At 34.2% G+C, this 14,614-nt stretch overlaps 1 protein-coding gene across 16 annotated transcripts in view; it reads right to left on the bottom strand.

Annotated features, from left to right (window-relative positions):
• LOC149807017 (polypyrimidine tract-binding protein 1-like) overlaps window positions 1–14,614 on the bottom strand; it is a 204,118-nt gene that overhangs the window by 70,102 nt on the left and 119,402 nt on the right. For all 16 annotated transcript variants that reach the window (XM_089960769.1, XM_089960715.1, XM_089960706.1 and 13 more), the window contains one exon: window positions 7,457–7,546. In XM_089960769.1, coding sequence (XP_089816895.1) covers window positions 7,457–7,546 — 90 coding nt within the window. The remainder of the gene's footprint in view (window positions 1–7,456; window positions 7,547–14,614) is intronic.

Genomic DNA, 14,614 nt, shown 5'->3' with positions numbered 1-14,614 from the left:
TCAAATTTACAATCTGGTTTTTTTGTGTGTGCATGCTAACCTTAGCATGAGAGTGCAAATTACACACGCCTTTACATAAATAACCCTTTCATTGACTGATCAAATAACATGTATCAGAAGAATAGTCTCTCACTCAGTCCTCTGACTTGTTTAATTAACTAACTATAAAATGAAAATAAAAGCAAACTTCATGCATTTATTTCTCCACATGCCTAGTCCTGTGCAATCCTCACAATGAACACTGTGTTGTACTCCCCAGTTTTACCGCATTGATGCCAAAACAAAATAAAGCCTTTGTTATCCCAGCATTTTTGTATTCCTCTTAACAAAAATTTAAGTTCAAATTATTTACCTACTGATTTTCAAAGACTAATACTTCTATTCTCTGTTGCCTCAACATGTACCTGCTGTCAAGCAACAATAATCTACTTATGCTTAACCATACACGGTTCTGACTTCATTAGAATTATAGGGGTAGCTAGATATAATACCATATTTGGGCATCTTTCTTAATAAACGAAGGTTTCATATTTACTGCACATTTTAAAGTCCAAAAAAAAAGATCTGATATTGTAAATAGCAAAATTTTCAAACCTATACAAACATCATAATAAAGAAAGTATATACAAAGAAACTCAGATGCCATACATATTTTAACGATAACACCAAATCCTCATATGACCTATCACTTTAAATTCCATCCAGAGCTATGCATGAAAACAGGTAACAGTCTAGACAAGTATTATCAAACTGAAGTCACGACCAAGAAAATTGTTAGGTAAATCCAACTGATGGTATAAAACAATTGGATTTTTTGATCTACAATGAATATTGTTTCCACTCACTCCATATTAGAGTGATATAGTGAAACACCACCAGAATAAACACATTTTTAACCACTTATATTGAGCACTCAACTAGGTTGTCAATTAACAACACATTATTAGATATATATGCCAAGAAAACATGAACCAAGTGCCTTCCTTTGGGATACAATCAAGTTCCTGACCCAGGCTAGCCAAGCAGGTTTCAACCCACAACCTTTACTTGTCAGATGCTCTTTTGACTTGGCATCTGTGTCTCTGAAACTGTGCAAACAGTGCAGACACAGATCTGCTGTCACAGTATGTGCCAGAAGATCAGTTTCTATACAATCACATCTTGATTCTAATAAATGATGTACATTCCCTGGATTCAATTTTACTCACCCAACATTCACCAACATGGTAAATTAAATTCCAGATGATAAAGTGAAATTTTGAATCAACTTTCCGATCAGGTGGATGCAAATTCATTGAAGTCCATTGTTTCCCTTTAGTTCCCATGCCCATCCCCCAAATATGTTACCCATTGCACTGGTTTTAAACTTAGGGTTGGAAGGTCATGTTTTTTATTGTTTTTTAAAAAAATTAAAGGACAAGCATTATATATATTATATAGAACTTCAGGTACTTGGCAAAATGGATGCAATTAGATGCACAAATCTATTTCAGGAAGATTTTTCTACACGGGGGGTGGGGGTGGCCAGGGTCAGCAATGAAAACAAGAGGATAGTCAGCTGACCAGAAACACTTTTTTTGTTAACCTTATACAAAACTGTTTTGCTGAAAATATTGCCAACTTTGCTTACTTAGTTTACTATAAGTATATACTTTCTGCCAGACGTTCTTCATTTGTTTTGATCCATTTCATACAAACACTTCACTCTCAATCTGTAATAATACTGGGTTTGTAACTGATGCAAGCAAGCTAACATTTTGCAAGTTACAATTCTGAATGAAACCGCAAGCTGGGGGGGGTGGGTTAAAAAATGAACAGCTAGTTTTTTGTTAGTGATATTTTGGAAGGGTTTTATTTTATAGTATGAAGTATGCTAGTGGCCATTTAAAATATCCAAATTTTCGGGGCAAAATGAAAATATTACAACAATCAAAATTCTGCTAGCACCAAAAAAATTAATTTCAAGACCTGATAATAATAAACTCTTACCACAGACTGACCTCAATTGTAATAAAAGAGTCATAGGATTAATTCCAGAACACTACTAGTGTCATAAATCAAAGTTCAATTACTAACGTTACCAGCTATTATAGTAAAGTACAGAGTAAAACAAATCTTCGTACTTGCCTGACTAGACAAGTGGGCATTTTGAGATTTGTCAACACCTGGATTACAAGTTTGTTAGCACAATATTTGACAACAGATCTGGGTCCAGATGTTCACAGTTGGGTATACAATGTGCACAGTATGGGAGACTTTCACAGTCTTCAGAACTACAGAGCAATATCAGTCAACACTTTTGCTGGTTAACATACCCTGACCATGTAATAGTACAATACATTGGGTTAATTTCTCTTTGTTTTATTGTCAGATAATTTTAACTGTATTCTGTACTAGGTTACCCACAATTCCAGACAAGTTAACCCTTTAGCTACTACAGCTGTTGTACAGTTTCAATGCTATCATATCAGTTACTGAGACTACTGAGGCTGGTTCCTAGGCTGAATACTACAGCATCTCATGGCTGACTACAGAAACTGACAATAAAAACATGGTTACATTTATATTCATTATTTCAGTGAAATAAAAAAAAACTAACCTTGTATAGTGTCTGTTATTCATATATTTCTACTTTACATACTCCTGCATCCCATCATACAAGAAATCCCAGTCATGTAAACTGTTTTAAATTGCACAAAATAAATCAAATATTTACATATTATGTACACATAAAAACATGAATGAAATCCACACTCTAATTAAAAAGTTTAGAGTGGTAACTCTCAAAACAGTCATCATCTACACATAAATGTACTTGGCATTATTTGCATCCTATGAAAACTTCATGTCTCATCCCTTCCCTAACGTACATCTTGCATCTCCCACGTTTTGGGAACCCTCATGGCCAGTGCCTTAAACTTTCAGTATTAACATTGGACAGAGCTTTTCTTGTCCTACTTCCCTGAAAGCCAGCAACCATATATTTGAATTCAAGCTGTATTTTTTCTTTTTTCTTTTCTGGACTTGGTTTTTATCTGGTGGTTTGGTGACTCTTTCATACAGCTCAGGGCATTACATAACGCTGTATCAATGAGAAACCAAAAACGATATTTCCATCATTTTTTAGCTTTACAGCAAGAACTGTATTGCATTCTGTTTTGGTCTGCAATATCCACCCCACCCCCTTTGTTTTTCGAATACTCAACTGCAACGTTTGGGCAAGTTACTTCTTTTCGTCGGCCTGTTTTTTTTTTCCTTTATTTTTACGCTGGAGAGCTATGTGGAATCCATGTTGTTAAATAAAATATGGAAAATTTTCTTGTCTTTTCACGCAACACAGACCAGTGTCTCTTTCTGAATGATTTTCATATTCCCCAGGCATTTTTAAACCAGTTTTTTAAAAAAAGGTTCTGGCATACCTTTCATATTTCCTTGGACTACCACAACAGATGAGTCCATCCCGACGTAATCTTCAAAAAATTGGGGATTGGAAAAGAAATTGTCTATATATATATATATATATATATATATATATATATATATATATATATATATATATATATATATATATATATATATATATAGTGGGTTTTGTTTATTATTTTTCTGGTACGGTCTTTCACCACTCTAGATCCTAATCCTTCTTCTGTCACTCTCCCTCTCTGTCCATTGGGCTTTCCAACATACACTTGAAATTCATGTACATAACCGGTTTGGGAATGGGCTCTTTCCCAGACTTTAATGCCGAATTTTGTGGGTTTGGCTGGCAGATATTGCTTAAGTGACATTCTTCCTTTATAAGCAATCATGTCTTCATCAACTGACTGGTTTTTGGGAGGGTCATAATTTTCCAGGCATTTATGCAAGACTGTGTCGTAGAAAGGTCTTATATGGAAAATCTTGTCATATCCTGGTTGGCCTCTGGGTGGGTTGATGCTTGTGTCCTTGGCATGAAAATATTTCCCTATTTTTTCAAATCTTTCTCTTATTAGGATTTCAGGTATTCCTGGGATCCCAAAATATACAGATGTCATCCAAGCAATGGAATATTTGGGTATCTGCATAATACTCATGACAATGTATATTCCAAGATATGCCCACATCTCTGTGATGCTCATTTCATACCATTTCTGGTCTTGCTTTTGGTCTAACAATTTCTTGGCATAATAATCGGTTTCTTTCACAAGCTTTTCCACCCGACATTCAGGAAGAAACCTGAGGAAAAAATATTTCTTGTTGCTTAGTGGTCCAAGCTCGATTGTTGAATCAACACAAGAATCAAAATCACTGATCTCGAACACAGTGAGGTCATTACTCCATTGTGCAAATGGGACTATGTCCTCGTCATCTGATTCAAAATCACTTACATCTGGTGTTGAAATGGGACTAATATTAATATCTGATCCATTTTCTAAGAATGATCCACTGCTCTGGTGGCCTAGTGGTTAGAGTGTCCGCCTCAGAAGCATTAAGAGGTTAGTGTTAGGACTGGTTGGCCTGGTGTCAGAATAATGTGACTGGGTGGGACATCATACTACATGTCTGCAGCATGATGCCCCAGTGCTAGACATCATTATAAACTGCCACACTGCAGACATCGTAGCAATATGACTGAAAAATTGTTAAAGCTACGTTAAAAATCCTAATCACACACATACACACTAAGAATGATCCATTAAACTCTTCGATATCGCTTACACTGAACCCTTCAAAGTTGCTCACATCTGAATCGGAATCCATCTTTGTTTATCTCAACTATACGTGTTTTGTAAAGTGCAGAAAAGCTCCTACAGTGTGTCTAAATTTAACCTCTCAGCTTTCCAACTTGTATCAAAATAATGTGTAAACAGTCCTCTCATTGCTTATGATAATCGAAAATATGTAAACCTCTGTACTTTTGACCAATCAAACACTATAAGCATACCTACAAAAAGTTAGATAACCGTAGCCAGTCATTTTTTTTTAGAATGGTCCTTGTTAAACGGATTAAATAAGGTAAGAGTTTATCCCCTTTTTCTTTATGCGGTCATTCATAGCGGCGTCAAAGTGCATATTTTGGCAAGATCACACTGGTCACATTCAGCAGAAGGTCGCTCACAATGGAGTTTATACAAATAAACTGACCTGTGCATTATGATTATGGTCAGAAATGACAGGTGTTCGCTCATAACAAGTTTTGACTGTGTAATATTCTTATATGTGATTCCTGTTTTAACATATAGATTGAGAGGGATGTATTAGGAAACTGACTATTTCTTATATTTTGCATAGTGTATAAAATTCCACACTGCTTAGTTAATGTGATGTTATGCATGTCCAATCTATACATTTTTCATACATAATCCATATATTTCAACCAAAAAATGTATCAGTGTTTTTGTTTGTTTGGGCGGTTTTTTAAAATTATTATGCATTAGGGATTTTATTACCTTTTCTCAAGATGATGACATTGGTAACAAAGTTAATAAAAGAGGAAAGAAAGTTTGTTTATTTCAAAGTCAGTTTGACAAAAAAAAATATCATAATTTTCTATGACAATTTAGAATATATAGGAATAAATTATGTTCATTAGAGTTATGGTGTTTAAAAGATCAGCACTTCCTGATTTTATTTATACATCGTACATAATGTCTCCTTAATTAAAAGAAATATATTGATGGAAACAGTAATACAAAAACTGTTGTTCCTAATGAGAAACACAAGAGATATAAATGAATATTATTGGTTTCAACACATTCATTTGGAATGCACACACAGACAGAGACATGCACAAATATATTCCTTTAACATGTACATACACGAGTTTTAAAAATACAAAAAGAAAAAGAAATAAAATGCATACAATTTTTACAGACATATATTGGGTGATTTTATGAAAACATTACATTCTGAGGGAAGTGCAAATAAAAACAACTTATCACAACTAAATTTTTACATATATATCGTGAATTACCATGTGTTACTATGAATCTCTTAGTGCTTTGTCCAAAACAATGATGGTAGCCTGGTACAGTGACATCATGGTCTATTTTTAGCACAAGGTTGATTTCAGTACAAATGCCATTAGCCTTGGTGGTTATCTAAAGCCAAGATTTGTACTTCAAAATTATGAATTATGGTGGTATTGTTTTGTAAGAAGGACTAAGATTCATCAGAACTAATAAATTTCTGAATCTACTAGTCCTTCCAGATACAAGGAAACTTGTGTTAAATTCTAAATCATTGAAAAGAATAGAAATTAACTGCTAAGAGCTGCCATTAGAGCTTTGAAATTTTTTAGGAAACATCTTCCGGTTATCATCGATCTTAATGATCAACTACCCAAGTATCTGATCAAGTGGAAATTTATTAAATGTGTACCAACTGAAATGATTTGTTATAGGTTTGACAACAGAATGAACATGTAAAACTATTTTTTCAGTGATCATAGTACACAAGTCAGGATGTATTTTGGAAGTCAGATGAAGGGGTTACTTGTCATCAATAAGTCAAGAGTTGTATTTTGGAAAAATAAAAATGTACAACTGGACTGACATATAGAAAGAAAGACAGGAAATTTAATAACAAAACTGTCTGAAATATACTTGCATTATTGCAAGGAAAATGTGTCACAAACAAAAATTACAATCTGTTCCAATTAAATCCACTAAAATCCACACTATTTAACATTTCAAATCCATTTATATGATAAATCCATGACTCCAATTATAACGGTTCAGATTGATCCAGTTCACAATATCCTGTAATATGCTAATTCCACACATCTTACAAAATAAACAAAGTTAGGTCCACATTTTTTCAAATCACAGTATCCTATAAATGTGGCTACATAATGTCATCAGGTTCAAAGTCAAAGAATTCATCCTTATTGTCTGATTAAGTTCTGAAAACCTCTATCTTTGTCTAGTAAATCATTGTGGTCTAGGCACTGTAAACAGCATCTAATTTCCTTGGCCTCATTGTCATGGGTGCTTATGTAGAGACTGAACTTTAGCTCTATAACGCTTTGATCATACTGTTTGTGAAACCTATTAATTAATGATTGCAGCTGAACTTTTATATGGTTAATGGGTACCTGGTGGGTCATTTTATTACTTGGGTTATTATCAATAGGTGGGTACCCGAATACCAGGGTACCTATTTAAAGCTATACTTACCAGGTGATTCTACACTAGATGGATTGGGTGGATGAAGAAAAAACAAACCTGACGCTCTACAGAGTAGAGATTCCAGAAAATATACTGGAATGTATAACTGCTCTTTTCAAATGAAACAACATTTTTGTAAAATCACATAGAAATTAAAAAAATTTATCTAATAAAGGCGGAATATATCAATCTGACTTTCTAGCATTCAATTACTTTATTCAATATTCTTTAACCAAGAAGATGGCCTCTTTTCTTGCTCATGCTGAGATGTCCAGAAATAACAAATAATTATGCCATGTACAACTTACCTTTTTTGCATCATTTATATCTTGCTGCGGGCTCAGACCCGCACCATTCGTCACCATCTGACCGTGCGACATCAGTTCGTCTGATCCTCTCTGCAACAAAAAAATAGCTGGTATAAGTAACAAATTATTTTACTAAAAAATATTGCTTCAGGAACTGAAATTTACAGCTGATTAACCAAGTCAGATCACTAAAGACTAATTTTTATAAAAGTTCCCTATTTAAGTCCCACCAAAGAAGTATTTGGTTTAACATCTCACATTTAGTGGACTTGTAATCCAATGTTCATGGCTTAAATAGGACCCAGGTCAGCCCAGATTGTGTCCTTGGGAAAGTCACTTATCTCCCAATTCCTGGGCATAATAAAACCAATAAAGTGAGTGCCTTTAAAACCATCAAAAACAAAAATCAATGTCTCTATTTTTGCACAATTTTAGGTTTCCTTGATAGTAATGCATTGTGACATTAAGCCAACAGGTGAACATGGAAAATCAATCAAAGGAAACTTGCAATGTGATTTTAAAAATCGGGCAGAGAATGAAAAGTGATAGCAGTGGCTGCTCATTAAAAAAGGGTGGGTGTAAACAAGATAAATATAAAGATTCCAGCAGCTGACCATGACAAAGAGAAAGATCAAGAACCATACATCTCTGACAAATCACTTACAAAAGAACATCATTTCAACTAGGAGTTTCTATGACAACACATGTTACCATACAAATTTATATGCTAACTGAACTCCATGTACTTCAGCTGGAAGGTACAATGAACAATTAGCACATTAAAACTGCAATCCTTCCAGAAAACCTGGTTTTAACAAATATTCATCTTTGCAAGCCAAGGATTATCACTTCATGTCATTTCACATCACCTTGGCATATTTAGCTAGCTGAAAAGTTGAACAAGTGCCCCCTTGCCGATGAAAGTCCTGCCCATAGCAAGCAAAATCAATTTTAAAAAATTAGATGACTCGTTACGTGAAATGCTAGGTACTGACGTGGCATTGTATAGTTGTTTAAAATGCTTAAATTTGAGAAATGTATGTGTGATATGGGTTGTGTATGGATGCCGTTATGAATATTTCTAACAATCTCCCAATTTAAATACAACAATGGACCTCAATGGACTGGTTTCTTTTCACTGCATCCAATCAGATAGTGAAGCAAAAAATATCATTTCATCTAGCTAAATAGGCTAATATTAAGTGTGGAATGAAGTGGATTGACAACAATTTCCCAGAAAAGATGATCAATATTAAGATATGAACAAGGCAAAAAAAAATGGCTTTAACAAACAAAGTTTTCACATGGGCTGGATGCCTAGTGTTTCATGTGCCATAGCAACCTGCTTGCTGATTTGTTGACACTGTGTGATAAACTATGTAATGGAACACCCTCTCTTTAATTGTCTACATGTCAACATTTTAGGTCTATGCTTCAATTCCATTGTTTCTTTTGTTCAGATTATTTTCACTATAATTCACTGGCAGAGCCAGAACAAAAATCCTGTGATGCCATCATCTCAATTTTTTTACAATTTTTTTGTTCAGGAAATGCAACATCAACCTCACAACTTCAACTGCAAACAACTAATATATATAACAACAAACTGTAATGAAATTAAACATTTCATCACATTTTACAATGAACCTGAGCCTACCCCACCATATTACCTTATCACATACTACCTACCATACTTAACTACCAACATACCTATCATAATTACCTACCTACCTACAATACTAACACACCTGGTAAGAAGCAGAATGAAGAAATATGGCAGTTTGGAGACAGAATATATTTCATTATCTCTGAAATGGACAATCTGCTATTTGATGATGAGGTTAATATGTTTTTTTATTGCTTTTGATCCCTTCAACAGGCCACTGTAACATAAATAAAATTATTTATAATGCAAGCAGCTCAATAAACTCAAAAGTTAAATTAAGAACAAATGTCAGAACTACACCATTTAAAACTGAAGACAAAACAAAAATAAATATTTTACTCTGCCATCCTAACAATAGCATATGTTGCATTATCTACATGCCACCCTCCAAGACAACACTAAGGATACACAAGGGGAAAACTACTGATATGCATTTTAGTAGATTACTTGAACAGTTGTCATTAACTGATAACAAGTCTAAAATTATTAGGCCATCATCACCAAATAAGTAAAATTCGATCAAAAAATTTGTCATTAGTATGGTTTGTCAGTAAAGAATTGCAACTGCATGACACAGGGACAATACATAGGAACGATGCAGGCAAAAACGTAATTCGTGTCCGTCATCTTATAAACTCTTTCTCCAAATGCCTTGCTCCCATTTCACACCATTCTACCCTCCAATCACCCATTATATTTCAATACATGTACAATGTATCAAATTAAAATGCAGACTTTTGTTAGTTTTCCCTTCAAAAGAGGAAGGGGGAAAGTTAGAAAAAGTGTGTTTTATGCTCTGTAGTCAGTACTGCTGCTAATTTAATAATCATAAATGCCAAAAATTAAATTGCATAGGTTAACCAAAACTGTGAAATATTAAATTCTTTTGCTAAATCAGAAGAACATACTATTATTAGCTTGTATCTTATATGTACATATTATAGGACTTCAAGGTAGAATAGTTTCTCACTTGTAACTAATTGAGTCACCCTCTGAAAATAATAAGAGCGGACATCCTGTGAAAAATATGCTGACATTGGAGAGATAGTTGATAAAACTAAGAAGTATTGACAATGAAGACTACAGCTTACTATATACATTATTGATATAATAGTAAGAGAAACTTGGAGTGTAATGTCAATACCCAGGCAAGTTATTTATTGGAGAGGGTCATAAAACATGCACTTACTCACCAAATGAGAAAATTTATAATGCACTTGAGAAATTATGTAATTTTTGAACAGGATGCAACAGCATTCCTGAACTTCTTCAGTGTTACAAAGGAATACTTATACATAACACATTAACATAAGCTAGTCAAAAAAAAAAAAAGGGGGGGGGCTTTTAACCTGAAATTTTTGTCAAAGTTGGATTTTGACCAAATGTCTCTTACAACAACCAACTGGGCCACCATACTGGCATACATTGTTGTATATATTAGAGAAGATGTAAATGCAGAAAGGCGACTTGACTTGGAGTCAGATGAAATTGAGAGTATCTGGGTGGAAAGTTCTCAAAATAATGCATAATCATTCCTAGTTTCATTTATAAGCCACCTTCCTCCAAAGCAATTTGGAATGAAAACTTTTTTAAACAAATGGAAAATGTTCTTGCACAGGAGAAAGAAACATATTTGCTCGCAATGTAAATAAGGACCTTCTCAATACTCAAACAAGGAAAGACTGGATAGAATGAATTGAATCATTAGGCCTAGTCCAGCTGGAAAATGAACCCACAAGGGTAACAGAAAAATCAAGCGCTCTTATTGATCACATTTAAACCAACCTACCAGACAATGTGGCTTGTGTTAATGTACCAAATGTCGGTCTAAGTGACCACTATCCTACTTTTTTGACAAAAAAGGTTAAATGCAAGAGAAATAAGAAAAATACACACAAAACAATCACAGATCGTTCAAAAATGTTAATAAAAAACAATTTCACAATGACCTATTTAAAATTCCATGGAATATGATCCAAAATTTGGATGACATAGATGAAGCTCTGAGGGTGTGGACTGATTGATTTATGGGTGAAGTCTCTAAGCATGCACCGATGAAAAGTACATCAGTAAAGAATGAAATCCAACCTAATTGGCTTACTACTGAAATCCTAGATGCTATGAAATCATGAGACCTATTCAAGGCTATGGGAAACCATGTACAACATAAAGTATGAAGAAATAAAATAACAAGTATGATTAAAAAAGCTATAAAATTTTTCTTTTTAAAAACTTATTATCAATCACTGCTTGAAAACAAAACAGCAACACAAACTCCATTTGGAAAGTCTTCAATGAACTCAATGGAGCAACACGCAAAGATGTGACAAATAAATTCACTCACGTCTGGTAAATGACACCATAATCAATGATGACACTGACATTGTAAATGTTTTCAATTATTTTTTCACCAACATTACCACAAAATTAAAGGGACCTCAAGTGGCCGAGTGGTCGAAAGCGCTGTCCGTTACGGATCACTGCCCTCTCACCTCTGTCCAAGTGGGTTTGAGTCTTGGATTCGGCGAATGTAGGTATGTGAGAAAGCTTGCCAGTAGCTTCTCGTGGGTTTGTGGTTCTTTTTGGGGTTTTCCTGGGTTCTTCCTCCACCATTAATACTGGCCGCCATGTAAAGCCTATCATGTGCTGAAAAATGGTGTTGAACACCACAACAACAAAATTAAAAGAACCCATGGTAGAAAACAACTTTAATGAACTGAAAAGTTCTGCAGCAGCAAAATCTCTAAGGAGGTATGTTTCTCAATCCCACCAGTATAAAAAAAACTTTGTTAAAAAATGTCTCAGTAAACTTGATGCCAAGAAAACTACAGGACTTGATCAGATTTGTCCATAACTCATTAAATCTTCTACCTCTGCTATTTTAGATAACATAACATTCATAATCAATTTAAGTATTGCAACCTCATCTGTCGACAAATATGGAAAACTGCAAAAATAACTCTTGTTCACAAATCTGGTTCCAACAATGATGCTGATAACTACCGGCCAATTTCAATATTACTAAACTTGTCAAAATTGATTGAAAAACATGTCCATGACTCATTCATGTCATTTTTAACCAAATACTTGATGTTACACCCTAATCAATCAGGCTTTAGACAGAAACATTCATGTGAGACTGCCTTGATCTCCCTAACTGATAAATGGCTTCAAGCACTTGACCAAGGTAGAATAATAGGATCTGTATTTGTAAATTTCAGGAAAGCATTTGACATGGTGGGTCATGAAATCCTTTTGAAGAAACTCAAAATCTACCAATGTGATGAAAGCACAGTTAGATGATTTACTTCATACTTAAGTGAGAGAACACAACATGTATATATAAATAATGTTCTGTCTGAACCTGGGACAATCGGATATGGAGTACCACAAGGCTCAATTCTAGGTCCATTACTATTTTATTTATTGATGACCTACCACTTTTACTAAGGGACTCAATATCATCTACAGATCTCTATGCAGATGACACAACATTGTTAGACATCCAAAACACAAAGCATGAACTCAAAATTTCTTTATAGAATGCCCTAAACAAACAACAACTGGTGTACATGCAGTGGTATGGTGGTAAATACTGGTAAAACTAAAATATTACTCATCTCCACATGGCAAAAAAAAAGACAAATCTTGATAGTGATGAACTATGTCTGACATGGAAGGATAAAAATTTGCAAATGGTCTGTCATGATGAACTACTTGGTGTTTTGGTAGATAATAACCTAACATGTCTAGCATATCAGTAAAAAATTCAATTCAAGTTTATGGCTTCTCACTAGGATAAAATATTTTCTCTCTGAAAGGCACAGAAAACTTTTACAACAGTTATATACAACCCTATTTAGATTTTTATAATACAGTATGGGATAATTCAACTAATAACAACATAGCAAAGCTGCCACATCTTCAAAAAAGAGCATTTAGACTAATATCAATCCAGAGAGAAAGCACGGAAAATTTAGCTGGCAAGTTAAAAATATCACCTATTAAAGACTGAACCTGTTTGAGAAAAGCCAAATTATTGTACAGGATATCCAATAATAGTGCTCCTGAATATTTACAATCACTATTCCAGTATAGGTTACCTGGCAATACTCCCCACCTGCGATCCATGTCTACCAAACAGTATAAAATTCCCAAACCAAATAAGGAATTATTTTAATAAAGTTTCCAATACTCTGGAACTTTCCTCTGGAATAGTATTCCAATTGAGATTAGAAATGCCCACTCTATTTCCTTCTTCCAAACCCAATATATCCAGTGGCTTCAGCGAAGCAGCTTAGTTACTTGTGTTACCCTCTTTAAATAAAGTCATTATTATTATTATTATTATTTGTTATTATTATTATTGACATGTGTTAGATATGTGATCAAATGATCATACATATAATTGCATTAGGAAAAATGATTTGTGAAAAAATACATTACTTTGTGTAAATTTTTTTAATTTATTTTCTCATGAAGAATGAAACAGCCTGTTAATTTTATTAAATCTATAACAAGGTTACTCAGAAATTTTCTTAAATTCCTAACTGATGGAAAGTAACAAATTATTGATAGTGTGTGTGTGTGTGTGTGTGTGTGTGATTTAGATTTTAGACAGAGCTTTAAAATTTTTAGTCACGTTGCTACAATGTCTGCAGTTTGGCAGTTAATAGTGATGGCTAGTGATAGGACACCATGCTACAGACATGTAGCATGATGTCCCACTCAGTCATATTATCTTGACATCAGGCTGAACAGTCCTAACACTAACCTCCTAATGTTGGTTGCCAAGCGAGGCAGCTGTTAGTATAATTTTCATAAGTCTTTGCTATAACTCAGCCAGGATTTGAACCTGCAACTTCCCATATCTGAGGTGGACATTCTAACCACTTGGGCCACCAGAGTAGTTTGGTACAGTGAAAATGTATGATAATATGCATCACCAGAAAAATCTAGTCTTCATTTTGTATCAAATCGGAAAAGTCTTTTGGTGAAAGCCCAATATTTATATGACCATCAATCTTGAGGAATAGCCATAACAAGATTTATATGCAGGCCATATTGTATGTCAGATTGGAACAATTTTTATTCAAGACCAACCAGACATTATATAAAGTCTTCCAATGAAAATCCTGTGCTGATATGACTTTCCATTCTGGTGGTCTAGCTATAACATTTTCAAGTGTGCTGCTCTGGTGGTAATATTTGATGTCAAAATGGAACATTTTTCCTTTAGGACCATCTAAATGTCATAAAAAGTCTTTCAGTCACAATCCCATGTTGACATAATCATTGCAGAACAGGTAGCCCAAAAAAAACAGATTTTAAAGATGTCTGCTGTGACTATCACATGTTCGAGCAAACTATTTTCATTTAGGACCAACTTACTCACCATACAAAGTCCTCTGGTGATAACCTCATGTTGATATCACTTTTGATTCAGAATTAGCAATAACATGATTTTCAAGCTGACTGCCATATTGGATTTC

The sequence above is a fragment of the Sinohyriopsis cumingii genome, chromosome 1 (assembly GCF_028554795.1).
Source record: "Sinohyriopsis cumingii isolate HCF-2022 chromosome 1, ASM2855479v2, whole genome shotgun sequence".
NCBI lineage: Eukaryota > Metazoa > Mollusca > Bivalvia > Unionida > Unionidae > Sinohyriopsis > Sinohyriopsis cumingii.
The sequence above is the reverse complement of the archived record's forward strand: the minus strand, read 5'-3'. Positions and strand labels throughout refer to the sequence as shown.